This window comes from Sus scrofa, chromosome 12, assembly GCF_000003025.6.
Source record: "Sus scrofa isolate TJ Tabasco breed Duroc chromosome 12, Sscrofa11.1, whole genome shotgun sequence".
NCBI classification, from domain to species: Eukaryota; Metazoa; Chordata; class Mammalia; order Artiodactyla; family Suidae; genus Sus; species Sus scrofa.
Window position 1 is genome coordinate 814,927 of NC_010454.4, and position 18,163 is coordinate 833,089.

The 18,163-nt window shown below is 58.5% G+C and overlaps 1 protein-coding gene across 2 annotated transcripts in view; it reads left to right on the forward strand.

The window, feature by feature from the left end:
* CCDC57 (coiled-coil domain containing 57) overlaps positions 4,408 to 18,163 on the forward strand; it is a 77,329-nt gene continuing 63,573 nt past the window's right edge. The window contains exon 1 of one of the 2 annotated variants that reach the window (XM_021066370.1): positions 4,408 to 5,204. In XM_021066370.1, coding sequence (XP_020922029.1) covers positions 4,580 to 5,204 — 625 coding nt within the window. In that variant the 5' untranslated portion in view covers positions 4,408 to 4,579. The remainder of the gene's footprint in view (positions 5,205 to 18,163) is intronic. The other variant, XM_021066369.1, reaches the window with a different exon arrangement.

Here is an 18,163-nt window from a genome sequence, read left to right on the forward strand (position 1 = left end):
CCCTGTGCCACGGCTGGAGGGAGCCTCCCATCCCGCTCCTGGCCCAGGCCTCCACCTGCTGGCCCAGGCCACCGTTGAGGCATCCGCTGCTCAGGTGGGCTGCCCGGTGGCCCCGGTAACTTAGCCCACGCTCTTGGCCCTGACCTCCCGCTCACTGGGGATCTTCGTACCTGCTGAGGGCTGAGCCAGCTGTGGGCCCCCTTGTTTCCCGACTTCGCTCTCTAGGGATCAGGCTCGCTCACCCGGGCTGCCCGCTTCCAGGTGGCACCTGGAGTTACAGCTCCCCACTAACCCCCTAATCTCAGCCCCAGGGGACAGAGGTTGTAGCCCCTGCCCGGCACACGGAAACCCTGGAAGGTTCTCCTGAGGTGCAGGGTGGGAGTCGCAGCCCGCGCCCCCTTCCACCTTCACCACGTCCCTTCCAGGAGTGCTGTCCAGGCCAGCTGGGGGTTGCAGCCAGGCCTTGGCCTTGGCCAGCAGCCAGCCAGGGAGCCACCGTGGGGCGGAGGGACGGGGCTGGGGCTGGGCTGTGTGCCAGCTGCCGGGAGGCCGAGGCCTTGCCCAACCTTCCTGCGCCGACCGCAGCGCTCGGCTCCCAGTGACTCAGCACAGCGAGCGCGGCCCAGGGCCTGGGGGAGCCGGGAGAGGGTGGCCCAGTCAGGAAGGCGTCCTGTCCCCACTGTGCTTGGCCGCTGCCCCCACCCCCACCCCCCCCGCCCCTGTTTCACCCCGGAGGGTGGACCTCATGGCCTCTGGGGATTCGGTGACAGGCAAACTCTCCAGGAGCCCCCAGGCCCCAGAACCCCCTCGCAGGCTGCGGTGGGGGCACCAGCGTCCTGCGCAGTACCGTGTGGGGCTACACTGACCTGCAAGGCGCAGCCCCTCCTGGTGCCCACCTGCGAGCATCCCGTGTCCATGGTCCAGGCCTTGACCTCTAGGATATGGCCACACTGGGCTCCCTGGTCCCCTCTCCTGTCCCTTCCAGGATTACTGACCTTCCCACCAAAGTCCCTTCCTGGCTGTGGGGCCGTGAGGATGCCCCCCCCACCAGTCTTTCTTCCCCCTGACCCCCCCCCCCCCCCCCCCCCCGGTTTGCAGGCAGCAGGGAATCTTCCGGCCGATCGGCCACAACCTGGCACCTGTAGAGGTGAAAGACATCTCCCACTGGAGCCCCCTGCTGGTTGCTGTTTCCTCCGGCCCCACCAGGGGTTTGCCCTTCTGAGGCTCAGAAGGACACGCAGAGGCCCAGGTGGCAGCCCGGCCTTTCCTGCCCTGGGGCCTGTGAACCAGTGGAGCGGCCATTGCAGGCGCCCTCCTAACCCGAGGGGGAACTGACCTGCTCGTGGCCACGCAGGTCGGTGCCAAGCCTGCCCCACCCAGATCCTGTGTTCCCAGCACCGTGAGCCCTGAGGCCAAAGACCGGAGGAAGGTCCTGAAGTCACAGGCAGTCCAAGCGGGGCCTCCTGGGCCCGCCCCTGGCGCTCCCCACATCCTCCGTCCCGGGGGACCTCCAGCTGCCAGGCCAGGCTGCCCACCCAGGGCTCCCTCGATGGCCACCAAGGTCAGGCTCTGTTCTGTCCCCTGATGGGCACTGTCCTGGTTTCTGCCCCCACAACCACCCAGCCTGCCCCCCGTGTCAGCGTTGGCTCTGGGCTTGGGCGCGGGGCCTGCTGATGGGCGCAGGCTGGTAGCTTCGGCCACGCCTGGACCCCAGCCTCGGGTTCCCCATCTGTGAGGTGACTCTGAGGGGGCGATGAGACAGGGCAGCAGGGCCCCCCAGGGCAAGCCGGGGAGGTCCCGGCCGGGCGCTGGGCCGCCGTCAGGGCTGCTGCGTGTTGCTGCTCCCGCACCAGCAGGAGCTGGCGGCCTGGGGCGCGCAGTCAGCCGGGTCCTGGCTACACCGGTCGCGAGGGGGCTGGGCAGGCCCTCAGCAGCCACTGTCCTGTCTCGCATCTGTGACGGTGACCTCAGGGTGGCCTGAGGGAGGCTGGCCTGGCCAAAGCCGCCTGACCGCCTCAGGGGTGGTCTCTTCCAGAGCATTCGGTCCCAGTGCCGTGGGGCGAGCTTCACGGCCGTGGGGCGACCCAGGTGGAGTCGGTGAGGCAGAGGTCACGCTGGAGCAGGGTGGGGACCTGCGTCCGTGGGAAAGAACATGCGAGACGGCAGGGGGGAGGGAGGCCGTGGGGTGACGCCTCTGCCGCTGAGGGAGGAGGCGGGTCAGGGTCCCAGCGGGGCCTTGGGCGGGACCAGAGCCCCACAGGCACCTTGACTGCGGCTTGTGGCCTCCAGAGCTGCTGCCTCAAGCCCTGGCCTGTGGTTCCTGTCACTGCTACCACAGGACAGACGCATGGCCAGCCAGCCCTGGGCATCGGGGGAGGGGGGGTGCGGCAGGCCGGCCGGAGGTCACCCGGCTTGCAGGGGGGCAGAGGGCATTCTGGGCAGAGCGGGAAGGGTGTGGGTCTGCCTGGACCCGTGTGGTGACAGGGCAGGGAGCCGGGCAGAGAGCAGTCAGAGCAGAAACGAGGGCCCACTGTGCGTTGCTGCCGGCCTTGGCCTTGTGGGCTCAGCGGACAGGAGCCCCTGATGGCCAGGGGGCCACTGGGTGGGAGGTCACTGAAGGCTGGTCAGGTGAGCGGGGTGTGAGGGGCCTGCCCGGGGACTGGGCAGTACAGAGGCGCCGGGCACTCAAGGCAGTGAGATGGGCAGAGACGGCCCATGCCAGGGCCTGGTGTCAGCATGTCCCTTCTCCACCCCCACTGGGCTCCTGGATGTGAGGCACAGGTAAGGGGCCGGGCTCCAGAGCCCCAGAACTCCAGATGGAAGACCTTGGAGGGGCTACGGGGCCGGCCAGGAGTGACGAGGCCCCTTGGAGGGTGGCGACCCCACCACCACCGCTGGTTCTGCTGTTCTGTGGCTGTGTGACGCCCGGGCGCAGGTGTGTGTGCCACATCTCTCTGGGCCTGGCCCCTCAGAAGCCTTAGGTGGGGCTAGGTGAGGGAGTCAGAGGTTCTGGGATGCTGGGCAGTTGAAGTGGTGGGAGCTGGCCCTGCCGCGGGAAGCAAGGCCACGCTCCACCTGGGCTACCCTTGGGATTCGTGCTAGGGTCGGAGTCTGGGTTGGCGTTAGTGGGGGCTTCTGCGGGGACAGGGCTCTGCTGGGGTGGGTCTCAGGGCATGGACGGTGAGGTACAGAGCCTGTGTTCATTGTTCCTGTTTATCTTTATTCAAAGGAGCACGTCCTCTGGCCCCTCGGCTTTGCATAGACACACCCCAGAGCCCCTTCCCCGGGGCTGAACCAGCCCTTGTGTAGCTTCTGATCCTCAAATCCATGGGCATCCACTGGGCGTTGTCCCTGCTTTATGAAGAAGCAGAGTCCCAGAAAGTTGTAATAAGGCTGAAGCAGAGCTAGGATTTAAAAAAATGTATTGGGAGTTCCCGTCATGGCGCAGCAGAAATGAATCCGACTAGGAACCACGAGGTTGTGGGTTCCATCCCTGGCCTCATTCAGTGGGTTAAGGATCTGACGTTGCTGTGGGCTGTGGTGTAGGTTGCAGACTCAGCTCGGATTCTGCGTGGCTGTGGCTGTGGCGTAGGCCAGCAGCTGTAGCTCTGATTCGACCCCTAGCCCGGGAACTTCTATATGCCGCTGGTGCGGCCCTAAAAGGCAAAAAAATAAAATTAAATTAAAGAAATGTTTACTATTGTTGATTTACCATGTTCCACCGATTTCTGCTGTACAGCAAGTGCCCAGTTATACGCATACATACATTCTTTTCCCACATTATCCTCCATCAGGTTCCGTCGCAAGTGATCAGATGCAGCTCCCTGTGCTGTGCAGCAGGATCTCATTGCTTATCCACTCCCAGTGCGACCGTTTGCATCTACTAACCCCAAACCCCCAGTCCCCGCCATCCCCTCCTCTTGGCAACCACAAGTAGAACTAGGACTCGAACCAGGACTGTCAGGCAGGTAACCAGGTCTGGAGGCAGCAAGGTTGCCCAGGGCCTGAAGGATGTAGGTTAAAGGTCGTGGGAACCTTTTGTGGCTCCTCCAGGCAGGCCGAGCTGTTTTCACCTGCTCTCTGCACCCATAGGCTCACACCTTCCACTTTCCACGGGTCTTGAATTATTGATCTGCCTGATATTTAATACCCCCTGGACTTCCCTCAAGAGCTGCCTCCTAAAGCAGAGCCGTTCTTACTGTCAGCCAGGTTGGGATGCTCATCCAGGAGTGGCAGGACCAGCTTGGGGACTGCCCTGGGCTGCCAGAAGGCTGCCAGGGTGGAGAAAACACCGTTGGAGAGGAGGGACTGGACCCAAGACTGTGTCCCCCCCCACCCCTCTGTGCCCATCCTTGCCCGGAGCCCTGTGGTGCCACTGGCGGGGAGGCTGAGCGTGGGTGTCTCCATTGGTTGGGACAGCTGCCTTCCCTTCAGCCTGGGTGGAACCTCGGATGCTGGGGAGGGTGTCCCTAAGCACGGGTGGGGGCCTTGGCGTAAAGTTTGCTTGTTGCCTCTGTGAGAGTTTTTTTTTTCTTTTTTTAACTCTTAATTGAACACATTAACACCAAACGCACAGGTTATGAGGGCACACAAACTCAAGAATCCAAACAAGCCAAGCACACTGTGCAACACAGCTCCGAACAAAGGGCATCCCCCGCTCTGCACCAGCGGCCAGCGGCCTCGCCCGGGATGCCGTGTCGGCCTCTTCTACGGCTGGAGGAGCCACGCTGCAGGGAGAGACGCCCCACGTCCTGTGGGCCCGGGCGTTCGCCCCGCGGTAACTGTGCTCCAGCCCACGTGCAGCCCCAGGACCCCCACGCCCCTCGCATCCCGGGCCCCACCGCTGCCAGGTCCAGTCCCGCCCCGCCCCGTCCGGAGCCACCAACAGCCCGGGGCTACGAGGCGGGCGGGATCGCGGAGTCCCGCTGGGCGAGGGAGGACCGTCCCTGCGAGGAGCCTCGGCCGCCGCCCGTCCACCCCAGGACCCCGGGCCCTGGATAGTCCGAGGCCTTCCTCCCTGGGCGGATCCGCCCGAGTCCGGTGGGAGGAGGGGGCGGGAGGAGCCCGGAACCCGGCGCCGGAGCTCGCGTTTCTGGCCGGCGGGACCCGAGCGCTGCACCGAGCGCGCCCGGACCTCGGCCGACGGACTCAGGTCACCATGGCAACGCGGCGGGACCAGAGGCTGCTCGCGGCTGGCGTTCCGGGTGAGGCGCGGGCGCGGGCGCGGGCGGTGCAGGGCTTGGGGGACCGCAGCGCGGGAGGGCGCGGCCTCTCGGGCCACCTGTTGCGGGTGTCGTGCTTTCCTTGGAAAACCGGAGTCGTGCCGGCCCACCGTGCGTGGCTGGGTGCGCGATTGGTGCTGGCCTGCGGAGCCCTGTTCACCGAGCTAGGGCTGTTCCCTGCTCATCTGTTCCCTGCAGCGCCCGGCCGGCCGCCGGGGTCGGGGCACTGGAGGCGTTCGTGGGCGTCGCGCTTTGTTTTGGGAACTCGCGGTTCCCTAACTCGCCCCTACCAGGTGCCTGAAGAGCGGGGCGCTGCGGAGCCGAGAGGCTTTGCCGGGTTCCGCAGCGGGTTCCGCAGCCGGTTCCGCAGCCGGCGAGCTCGGGTCCAAGGCCAGGCAGGCTGGTCCAGAGTGATTCTTTGTTATTTGAGACTCACATACAAGTTGCAAAAGTCTAAATATACAGGATTTATTCAAACTCAGCAGTTATCTTGCGACGACTTTACCTGTTTACAGAATCCAAGCTAGGACCATCCGTGTTTTCTTCGTTTTCTCATTCCTTAATCTGGAGCAGTTGCCCAGTCTTTCCTTGACCTTTATGAGTCAGTTGTCTCGCAGAATGCTCCTCACTTTGGGTTTATCAAAGTTCCCTTACGATAACTTGTATTTTTGGTGAGAAAAACCTTACCAGTGGAATGGTGTTTTCTCTGCACCCTCTCAGGAGGCACATGATGCCAGTTTGTCCTATTACTTCTTTTAAAATGATTTTTATTTTTCCCGTTATAGCTGGTTTACAGTGTTCTGTCAGTTTTCTACAGCACATCAAAGAGACCCAGTCACACACACATGTGTACTTTCTTTTTGTCACATTGTCCTCCATCCTAAGTGTCTAGATGTTCCTATTACTTCTGATACTAACTTTGGTCCTTTGTCCTAGGTGATATCTACAAGGTGTTTGCATCATTAAGCTTCCATTTCCCCCTTTATCTATAGTAAATATTTTGTGGGGAGATACTCTGAAACTATGTACATAGCTTGTTTCTAACCACACTGCCAGTCATCTGGAGGTGAGCATTTTCTGAAAAAAATTATAAATGTACTTGCCAGGCGATGATATTTCCATTCACATTATTTCTTCTGCTTTTATTAGTTGGAATCTTTTTCTTTTTTTTGTCTTTTTAGGGCCACACCCTCAGCGTGTGGAGGTTCCCAGGCTAGGGGTCAAATCGGAGCTACAGCTACCGGCCTGCACCACAGCCACAGCAATGCCAGATTTGAGCCACGTCTGCAACCTACACCACAGCTCACGGCAACGCCGGATCCTTCACCCACGGAGTGAGGCCAGGGATCAAACCCAAATCCTCATGGTTCCTAGTCAGGTTCATTTCCGCTGAGCCATGACAGGAACTCCTATTAGTGGGAATTCTACCGTAAGGACGAATCTTCCATGTTTTAATTTATTCAGTTGTTTATGTTGGTGTAGACATTTTAATTCTATGTTTGTTTCACAGGTTATAATCCATTCCTATCATTTATTTTGGTGCTCTTGTTGTCCAGATCTGGCCCGTTCTGTTTGGTTTTTATGTCCTTTTACCCTGTGTCCTTGTCCCCAACAGTTTGAGCACCTCCTCATGTTTGACACCAAAAGATGTCCCAGACTCATCAGTGCTTCTTTGACCTAGGCTGGAATCAGGCATTTCTGTGAGGAGTGTTGGCTCCTTTTAGTTGAGAAGGTGTTTTCCATAAACCAAGATGTGGGGAGGTGTGCTGCTGGAGTGTCATTGCTTTTTGGCTTTCTCGGCGGGAGGAGCCGGGAGCCAGGACACTGCACGCCCTGTATATACATCTGTATCTATTTCTAGATCCACATGTCAGCGTGTGTTCAAAACTGGGTTTAGGAGTTCCCGCTGTGGCTCAGGGGTAGCGAGCCCAACGCGTATCCATGAGGATGCAGGGTCGATCCCTGGCCCCACTCGGTGGATTCAGGATCCTGCGTTGCCACAAGCTGCATCACAGGTCACAAACCCGGCTCAGCTCCCGCATTGCTGTGGCTGTGGTGGAGGCCGGCAGCCAGCTGCAGCTCTGAATTTGAACCCTAGCCTGGGAACCTCCATATGCTGCGAGTATGGCCCTAAAAAAAAAAAAAAAACAAATAATAAAATAATAATTTTAAAAACCCCGAGTTTATACTGAGATCTCCAGTTCCAGTCCGTCACCGCAGGGTTCGTCGCACATTTCTCTTCCTCTCGAAATCTGGCTCCTGTTGTCCTCGGCGTGGGTACCCTCCCGCTCGGCGCTAGCCTGCACGTAAAGTAGGTTCGGGGCTGCCCATCCGTGTTTCCGAGAAAAACAAACCGACAGGAGTTCCCGTCGTGGCGCAGTGGTTAACGAATCCGACTAGGAACCATGAGGTTGCGGGTTCGGTCCCTGCCCTTGCTCAGTGGGTTAACGATCCGGCGTTGCCGTGAGCTGTGGTGTAGGTTGCAGACGCGGCTCGGATCCCGCGTTGCTGTGGCTCTGGCGTAGGCTGGTGGCTACAGCTCCGACTGGACCCCTAGGCACCTCCATATGCCGTGGGATCGGCCCAAGAAATAGCTAAAAAAAGACAAAAAAAAAAAAAAAAAACCGACTTACCTAGAGCAGGATATATGCCTGCGCGTGTTTGTTTTTATCCTTAGGACAGGTAGTCAAGATACTGTTTTACAGAGTCGCTATAGTGTTTACGTCGTTAATTTATAATGAAGTTATAGGTTTATTTGTTTCTGATTATATTTCACGGTGAGTCCTTACTGATTTTAAGTTTCAGGATGTGACGCATTTATGTGGTTCTAAAAGTTAGCAGAGCTCTTAAGTACACGCTGTTGGACTTCTCTTTTTCTCTCTCATTTGTGTACTTTTTTTCCCCTGCTTTTTAGGGCTGCTCTTGCAGATTTGGAAGTTCCCAGGCTAGGGGTCAAATCGGAGTTGCAGCTGCCCGCCTACACCACAGCCACAGCAATGCGGGAGCTGAGCCACATCTGCATCTTAAACCACAGCTCATGGCAACGCCGGATCCTTAACCCACGGATGGAGGCCAGGGATCGAACCTGCATCCTCATGGATACTCGTCAGCTTCATTTCTACTGAGCCACGGTGGGAACTCCCCATTTACTTTTTTTAGAAGGGGGCAAGGCAGCTGTAAATTCAAGTAAAGCATTTCATTCCTCTCAATGCAGCAGTGTTCTCTCCCCCAGCAAGTTCCTGCCGTGGAACTGAGGTCCGTCTGCTGCTTACCTCTCTCATTTCAGGCTTTGCACATGGTGGTGGGACTATTTGGCAGTCAGTGAAGGGCAGGAGGAGAGGCTTGGGATCACAGGCCCCTAATTTTCATCCCCCAGAGCACCCGAAAGATCCCCTGCACTGAGTTGAGTTCCCGAGGCCCATGCTGGGATTCCAGAGGGTGCGACACTGAGTCCCTGTCCTGAGGCCGAGACGAGCCACCTCTGGACTTTCAAGTCCCACAAAAATGTTTTGTCAGTTCAGCTTGTTAAATATGTTTGCAGAGCAACAACAGGACAGTATTCTTGACCGAGGCAGACCTGGGTTCTTCTGCATAAGGAATGGTGTTTGGGGAGTTCCCGTCATGGCTCAGTGGAAACAAATCCGACTAGCATCCATGAGGTTGCAGGTTCAATCCCTGGCCTCGATCCGTGGGTTAAGGATCTGGCGTTGCCGTGAGCTGTGGTGTAGGTCGCAGACGCAGCTTGGGTCCCATGTGGCTGTGGCTGTGGTGTAGGCCGGCAGCTACAGCTCCGATTAGACCCCTAGCCTGGGAACTTCTATATGGCACTGGTGCAGCCCTAAAAAGACAAAAAAAAAAAAAAAAAAAAAAAGGTGTTTGGGTGGAAAGCCAAAGGCACCTCAGTCTTTCAGAGGAAGGGGGGAAGGGACCTTGCTTTGGGTGTCTCTCTGCTCAGCCAGTGCGCCTACGTGGCGCGTTTGCGAGCGTCTGGGGACTGACTTTCAGCCTTGGCAACAAACGGTCCTTTTGCGTAAATGCTAGCGTCTGCAGCTGCTTATATGTTATTGAGGTCATGCAATGCTTTCCCAAGGGCGCACTTTCAAGTGCATGTTCTAAAACAATTCCTCCACGTTTTTGGTCAGACCAACGAAAGTGGGATTAGTTCCGCTGTCGCAGCTGCAGGTGGGGAGCCTGGGCTTCCTCTCTGATGGCTGTGCTTTCCTCTGCCCACCCGGTGCTCGGCGAGGCCTGAGGGTGGCGTGGAGGGCGTCTTCCTCTGGGGCCTCCTCCCCGTGTATCCCGCTCGCAGCCCCTGCAGCCCCCTCACTGGGGGCGGCCCCTGCCGGGCAGGACCGGCCGCTCTGCAGGGCCCACTGCGCTCGGGAGGCTCTGGCTCTTCGGCACGGCTCCTCCTCGCAGCGACTTCGGGCCCATCTTTTGCCTCTTCTCTTGAGTGCGCTGCTGGCTTGGGGATGCTTGGCTGTGGCCCCGGGCGCAGCTCCCACCCGGTCTGGGAAAGGGCGCCGAGTCTCTCTCCCTCGTCGGCCGCCCTCTCGCGGCTCCCTTTGATCTGACCGGGCTGGGGCCCCGCGCGTGTCCCAGCTGGTCCGGCTCCGCTGTGTCATCTGGCGGCTGAGGGGGTCTTCCCGGCGGGGCCTCTGCTGCTTGTGTCTGGCTGCAGCCTGCCCGGCTTCCTCGTGTGGGAAGCATGGCTTTCACGAGGAGTCATTTCCACCTTGCGAAGACCCAGGGATTTGCAGGTGCCTTTCAGACCTGACAGGCAGACATCCCCCTTAGATTCAAAACGGAAGGTTAGAAAGCTCAGCATTTTCATTGGGTTGTGATGTTCGTTGTAGAGCTGTAAATGTAATACAATGCACTGAGTTTAAAAAAAAGCCCAGCATTTTACAGATAAGAAAGTCAGAGATGAGGTGACCCGGCCCGTCCCCTGCTGACCCCGCTGGTTTTCGTAGGGACCATGAACGCTGTGGGCAGAGCTGAGTTGCCAGTGTGCTGCCCCGCCTTTCTGGAGGTTTCTGCTGTTTCCCCAGAAGTTTTGCGTGGTTCCTCCTGAACCCTGGGTGCCTGCTGGGGCATCCGCTGGTTGGCTGACAGACTGGCTCCGGATCGTGAATCGGTGACATTTAATAAAAGCGGATTAACCTCGGCCTTGGGGCTTCAGGATTTGTGATGACAGAGGCAGGCAGGCTGTCTGTGAGGGGGTAGGAAGGCAGGGAGCATCAGTGCTGGGCGTATGGGGCACGGGGAGGGGGGGCCTGCACGGCCAAAGCTGTCTCTGGGGAGCCACCGGAGCTGCAGAGGGAGCTGTGCTGGGTGTGGTGGGCAAGACGGGCCAGGCCACCCTAGGGATCTTTGAATCCTGTGCCAAACAGGTGCAGCTTTACTTTGAAAAGGCCCCAAGCCACGGGCACAGGGTCACGTGTCCAGATTTCCGTGCCGTAACTCCCGTGGGTGGCTGTGTGACCATGCCTTTAAGAGGCGAGCCTGGTGGCAGGGCGCCTGGCACGGGACAGGGCACACAGGGCGGTCCTCAGAGGAGGGAGGCCCTTCCTCGCAGGCCTGGTGCACTGTTGAGGCAGCGCAGCGATGACTCACTGCACTTCGCCCGGGCACGGCATCGGCGCCATCGAAGGTTGTGTATTTGCTTGAATCCCGGTTCGTGGCCTGTGTGTGCACTGATTTCTGCCGACAGGCCTGTGCCGGAGCCCAGAACCCGCTCGGCTGTGCACCAGCCCCACCGCAGTCAGCGGGTTTGTGTGAATGTTAGGGTTTGGGGGGCCAGGCGTTAGGCGGGTAGTGGGTGAACTCCCAGCCGTGGAGGTCACCGCATCGCCTTATTGTTCCTTGATGCACTTTCCCTGAGCTTGGTGGCCTGACCTGCTTCCCGGGGGTCCTGGGCTTGGGGGCCGGCCTGACCTGCTTCCCAGGGGTCCTGGGCTTGGGGGCCGGCCTGACCTGCTTCCCAGGGGTCCTGGGCTTGGGGGGCCGGCCTGACCTGCTTCCCAGGGGTCCTGGGCTTGGGGGCCGGCCTGACCTGCTTCCCAGGGGTCCTGGGCTTGGGGGCCGGCCTGACCTGCTTCCCAGGGGTCCTGGGCTTGGGGGCCGGCCTGACCTGCTTCCCAGGGGTCCTGGGCTTGGGGGCCGGCCTGACCTGCTTCCCAGGGGTCCTGGGCTTGGGGGCCGGCCTGACCTGCTTCCCAGGGGTCCTGGGCTTGGGGGCCGGCCTGACCTGCTTTCCAGGGGTCCTGGGCTTGGGGGCCTGCCTGACCTGACCTTGGAGTTCCCAGGCCAGGTGTCATATCTGAGCTGCACTTTCAACCTACCGTGCTGCTGCGGGCACACCAGATCCTTGAACACACTCGCCTGGCTGGGGGTTGAACCTGCTTCCTGGTGCTGCAGAGACGCTGCTGATCCTGTTGCCCACAGCAGGAGCTCCTGAATACTTGTTAAGTGGAATTTAAGAAAGATTGCTGGGTCTGAGGGAGGGAATTTTCCACTACTTGGTATCATTATTTTTCTGGCTACAGTGATTCCCACTCGAAATGGAGTTGGAGTAAAATGCTTGTTATCTCCTTCAAGGGGCCAGGGACTGGCGTACGGGACAGAGTGTGACTCGGGACATAGCCGAGGACCTCCTTTGCTGTCTACTTGGGGGAAGTACTTGGCCACTGACTGAATTTGAACCCAGTACCTCCAGTTTTTACTGATTGAAAACTTTTTTTGGCCGTACCTGCTGCGGCATGTGGAAGTTCTTGGGCCAGGAATCAAACCTTCACCACAGCAGCGACTGAGCTGCTGCCGTGACAAGGCCAGATCCTTAACCTATTGTGCCACCAGGGAACTCCTGGAATCAAAATTTTTTTTTTGTCTTTTGTCCTTTTAGGGCCGCACCCATGGCATATGGAGGTTCCCAGGCTAAGGGCCAAATCGGAGCTGTTGCTGCCGGCCCACGCCAGAGCCATAGCAATGTGAGATCTGAGCCACGTCTGCGACCTACACCACAGCTCACGGCAACGCCAGATCCTTAACCCACTGAGCGGGGCCAGGGATCGAACCCACAACCTCATGGTTCCTAGTTGGATTCGTTTCCGTTTCCGATGTGCCATGACGGGAACTCCGTGAAATCAAAACTTTTTAAAGTAATTGTCCTTCGTTTGCCCCTAGTTCCTTGGTACACCCTTAACACGCTTAAGGGTCAAGTGATCACAGCTCTTGGGACGACTCTGAAGGGTGGAGGCTTGGGGCCGAGTGCAGGGGCCGGAGTGGGGGAAACCATGGCGGGTACGGTAGCCCAGGTGGGCCGGCGCCTCAGCAGGTGCGGGCCCATCCCCTGGGGGTGGAGCCACGTGGCGGAGACTCCAGCCTTGGGAGGAAGGGGTGGTTTGGAGGGCGGGGACCGGGGAGCAGAGATCCCTGCCACCCCAGCTCTTCTGCCGGAGCCCCACGGTTGTGTGTGTGGTGTGACAGTGTCCCCGCAAAGTTACGCAGCTTGGGAGCGCCTCCTGGGGGCTGCCGTGTGGAGGGGCAGGGAAGGGCGACGGGCGAGCGGCCCCGCCGTCGAACTTTGAACAAGCCGGTGGGCGGGGCTTCCGTCTGTCCCCGCCGGGGACAGACCGACCGACGGAGCGAGCCCGCCGGGGGCGCGCGGGGCCCGCTGTGCTGGGCGCGGCCGGGCAGGAGGCGGGGCCCGCTCTGCTGCGAGCCCCGCGCGGAGCCCCCGCGCCGCCCCGCGGTTAGGGCCCTGACCGCCCTCCCACCTGCGCTCGCTCCGACGCCGGCGTCGCCTCCACCAAGCGCCCCCAGGTCCCCGCGGACGCCAGCGAGCCGGCGGGCGGGCGTCCCGCGTTCACCTCGGTTCCCACACCGACCGCCCGGGGCTGGTGCCGGCCCCGCAGACGCCGCCTGGAGGGGCCGCCGGCCCAGGTGGTGGCCTCCGCTTCCGCCCGACGCGGAAAATCAGGGTCCCTCCGCCCTGCGGAGCCTCAGCTTCAGCAGCGGCAGCTCCGGCAGGCGCTCTGCTGACCGGGCCGCCAGCTTCTTAGGAGGACGCGACGCAGGGCAAGGGGTGCGCGCGCAGGGGGACACTGGCGTCCACGTCTCGCCTTCGCCGGCCGGGAGCTCCCCACACCTGGTGGGTCGGGATGCCACGAAGCTGCGCCCGAGGATTCGTCAAACCCTGCACCTGCCTCCACTAATCAAGGTCGTCCCAGGACCTTTAAGACCAGAAAGAAAGCCGTCTGCCTGAGTCGAGTGCCAGGCGCTGCCGGTTCAGACTGGCTGGGGCCTCGGACCCTCCAGCTTGGCGTGGGGGCGCGGGCGACACCTCCACCCTCCGAGCGGGCAGGGGCTGTGGCTTAGTTAGACCTGTGCCGGGCAGTCCCACACCTCCTCCCAGCCCCCTTTCCTCACCCCCCCTCCCCAGGCCTCTGACCGCCTGCTGTCTTTTTTCAAGGTCCTTTTAGGGCTGCACACACGGCATGTGGAGGTTCCCAGGCCAGGGGTGAAATCACAGTTACAGCTGCCAGCCTGCACTGCAGCCGCTGCAACGCGGGATCCGAGCCGTGTCCGCGACCGACACCGCAGCTCACCGCACGGCCGGATCCTTAACCCGCTGAGCGAGGCTGCGGGGCCACAGCAGGAAGGCCTCTGACCGCCTGCCCTTTTTTCCTGATGCCCTAATGCCCTGAGCCCGCGGCCTCTGGGGAGGTGGATTTCAGCTCCATTTCCCTCCCTCCACCATCTGGAGAATCAAGCCCCTCTTTGCTGCAAACCAAGGTGCTTCAGTGTTGGACTTTGCTGTGTGTGGACCAGACTGAGTTCCTCTTGAACGCCGGAAGCTTGGGGCTGTGGGACCAGCCTGAAGCAATGGTCGGCCTTGTCACCTGGTGTGGAGAAGGCACCCTGCACAAGACTGGCCTTTGGCCAGACTCGGCCTTTTGTCTTCTGCAGCCGCTTTCACCAGCCACCCTGTAACCCCGACTGCCCTGTGGAGAGAAAGCGCGCCCCGCTGGGCTCTCACAGGAAGAACTGCATAAGGAATTCGTCTGGATCGAAATGCCAGGGCTTCTCCTGAGACATTGCCTTGCTTTTTCCTTATGAAACGTGCAAATCCTAGGACGGACCCTGTCTTCCTCTGCGCTTTGCCTTCCAGCAAGCCCTTAGACGCGTTGCTCAGTGCTCACCAAATACGTGGCCTCTGTTGCTCACCGCTAACGTTCATCCTGTTGTGTTTTCTTCTCCCTTTTTTTGGCTTTTTTTCAGGGCCACACCGGCAGCATATGGAGGTTCCCAGGCTAGGGGTCTAATCAGAGCTGCAGCTGCCAGCCTACCCCACAGCCTCACAGCAATGCCAGATCCTTAACCCACTGAGCGGGGCCAGGGATCGAACCTGCATCCTCATGGGTACTAGCCGGATTCGTTATTGCTGAGCCACGACGGGAACTCCTGTGTTGTGTTTTTTTATTTTACTTTCTGTGTTTTAAGTGCAGAGATAACAAATGTCGAAAAAGCTTTTGTGGGGAGTTCCCGTCGTGGCGCAGTGGTTAACGAATCCAACTAGGAACCAGGAGGTGGCGGGTTCAATCCCTGCCCTTGCTCAGTGGGTTAAAGATCCGGTGTTGCCGTGAGCTGTGGTGTAGGTCGCAGGTGCAGCTTGGATCCCGCATTGCTGTGGCTGTGGTGTAGGCCGGCAGCTACAGCTCCGATTCAACCCCTAGCCTGGGAACCTCCATATGCCACAGGAGCGGCCCTAGAAAAGGCAAAAAAAAAAAGAAAAGCTTTTGTGTCCCCACTGTCTGCTGGGCATCCTGGCACACAACATGCATCTTCTCCCAGAAAACACACCCTGTTTTTCTTTGGTCCTGACGGAATATTTGGGGATTCTCTAAACACCAGCCCAGGCCATTATGACAATTCCTCCCTTACTGTTTTCTTCATTTCGTTACCAAGATGTTATAGTAGTAATTCTTTTTTTTTTTTTTTTTTTTTTTCTGGCTGCGCCCACAGCATATAGAAGTACCTGGGCCAGGGATCGAACCTCTGCCTCAGCAGGACAACAGTAGATCCTTAACCCCCCAGGCCACCAGGGAACTCCTGTAGCACTCATTCTGACTACATAGATCATTTTTTGGTGGGGTTCTGGGGTTTTTGTTTTGTCTTTCTCTGTTGTTTTATGTGTTCTGCTAGTGGCCATATTAGTGATCACGGGGCAGAGGGCTCTCAGCTCATAAACTGAGCAGGGATGTGGGCTGTGGAGTGGCAGCAGCTCTGCAGTCCCGCCGAGAGCTGGATCGCAGTAAAACCAGTGCTCTCAGAGTGCTGCTGGGTAAAGGAAAAAATTTTCCGCTTCCCCTTCCACTGGGTTTTAAAGATAATGTTTCATTGTGGAGCAGTTGTTGGGTTTTGTTATCAGTAATTTCAGGACTGAAGTGAACCTCGTGTCTCTAAAAAGTAGGGTTCTTTTAAAACGGGTTAGAGAAGGGAGTTCCCATCGTGGCGCAGGGGTTAGCGAATCCGACTAGGAACCACGAGGTTGCGGGTTCCATCCCTGGCCTTGCTCACGGGGTTAAGGATCCAGTGTTGCTGTGAGCTGTGGTGTAGGTCGCAGATGCGGCTGGGATCCTACATGGCTGTGGCTGTGGTGTAGGCTGGCGGCTGCAGCTCCGATTCGACCCCTAGCCTGGGAACCTGCATATGCTGCGGGAAGAGGCCCTAGAAAAGACCGAAATAAATGAATAAATAAAATGGGTTAGAGAGTGTTTGCTGGATCAAGAATTCTGTTTAGTTTTTGAAGAATGTGTACGTGTATGTGCCTGGGTCACCTTGCTGTGCAGTAGACAATTGACAGAACACTGTAAACCAGCTACAATGGAAAAAAGAAAAATCATTATTAAGAGAAAATAATTAAAAAAAAAAGAATTCTGTTTCGTTTTAAAAGAAGAACCCCCCCCCCGCCCCGAGTTCTCTTGTTCCTGTTTCCGAGTCTGGATGTTTGCCGTGACCCGGGGGGACCAGTACTGATGCTGCTGGTGCCCCTCGGGAGGGGCTGGGGGGCCTCTCCAGCTCACAGGTGCTCTCACAGGCCCCGAGTGCTCGCTCCTCTGCCCCAGGGCCTGTGAGTGTGTATTTCCCTGTGGCTTGAGACCACCTGGGACACTGTGTCTTTTTCTTCTTAAAAAAGACCCGTTTAAAGTGAATGGGCAGGAGTCCCCGCGGTGGCTCAGCAGTCAACGCGCCTGACTGTCATCCATGAGGATGTGGGTTCGATCCCCAGCCTCGCTTGGCGGGGTAAGGATCCGGCGTTACCGTGAGCTGTGGTGTAGGCCGAAGATGCGGCTCGGATCCCGCGTGGCTGTGGCCCTGGCGTAGGCTGTCAGCCACAGCTCTGATTGGACTTCTAGCCTGGGAACCTCCATATACCATGGGTGTGGCCCTAAAAAGAGAGAAACACAAAAACAAAATAAAATGAATCAGCAAACTACTGCCTTCGGAAGGTATAAGCAAGGAGATCCTGCTGTGTGGCTTCGGGAACCATATCCAGTCACTTGTGACGGAGCCTGACAATGCGAGAAAAAAGAATATATACGCATATGTGTGCCTGGGTCACCTTGCTGTGCAGTAGAAAATTGACAGAACACTGTAAACCAGCTATAATGGAAAAAAAATCATTAAAATAAAAGCCTGGAGGAAGAAATATTGAATTGCTATGTTGTGCGCCTGAAGCTAACATAATAATGTAAAGGAACAATACTTCAATTAAAAATATTTTTAATAGAAATAAAAAGCCTAGAAGGAAAGGGTTAAAAAAAAACAGAATCAGGCGTTCCTGTGTGGCTCAGTGGGGTTAAGCATTGTTGCTGCTTTGGTGCAGGTTCCAGCCCTGGCCCGGGAGCTTCTTCATGTCGAGGCCAAGGCCACAAACAAACAAATCAAACGAATCAGACATTTCAGATTCTTTGGGGACAAGATGCCTGTCCCTCCACCCAGCCCCCGGAAAGCCGCTCAGAGCAGAGTTTCATTCTCACACCCCCCACCCCGGAAGATGCCAGGGCACCTCTGTCAGCCGGCCACCCTCCAGGCTGGTTGTGCAGCAAAGCTTCAGGCCCAGCCCGTGGGTCCAGGCCAGGAGGGCCCCCACCAAGTGGCTTTTCCCATCGGAATCCACCCCTTCCCTGCCAGCCGGCTGCACTGGGAGAGTTCTGCAGGTGCCGGTGGGGGGGGGGGTGTGCTGTGGCCTGGGCAGCCCGGCCCCTGGCAGGTCGTCCTCGGCAGACCGGGGCAGGGTGGGGGGGGCTCAGATGCTTGTGGGCAGTTTGACAACGCAGTTGTATGCTGTTTAATACTTTCAAAAGTGGAACAGGAGTTCCCGTGGTGGCGCGGTGGTTAACGAATCCGACTAGGAACCATGAGGTTGCGGGTTCGGTCCCTGCCCTTGCTCAGTGGGTTAACGATCCGGCGTTGCCGTGAGCTGTGGTGTAGCTTGCAGACGCGGCTCGGATCCCACGTTGCTGTGGCTCTGGCGTAGGCCGGTGGCTACAGCTCCGATTTGACCCCTAGCCTGGGAACCTCCATTTGCCGCAGGAGCGGCCCAAGAAATAGCAAAAAGACCAAAAAAAAAAAAAAAAAAAAAGGTGGAACGTATATCTGGGGTTTTTTAGTTCATTTTTTTCTGGCACTTTATTGTTTGGGAAAGTATCGGTGCTTAGCAGGTCAGAAGCGGAGGACGAGGTACCTGGTCCTGGGTGGTGACTCTCCAGGAGAGCGGGGGCAGGAAGGGCGGTGGGAGCGGCCTGGCCCTGCAGGACTCGGTGTGGCTGGACAGCGGTGACCGGCCAGGGCATCCTCCCGCTTCCGGGACAGCGGCCACTTGGGCGGGGATCTGAGGTGAAAGTCGGGGTTCCTAATGGTGAACCCGACCCGCG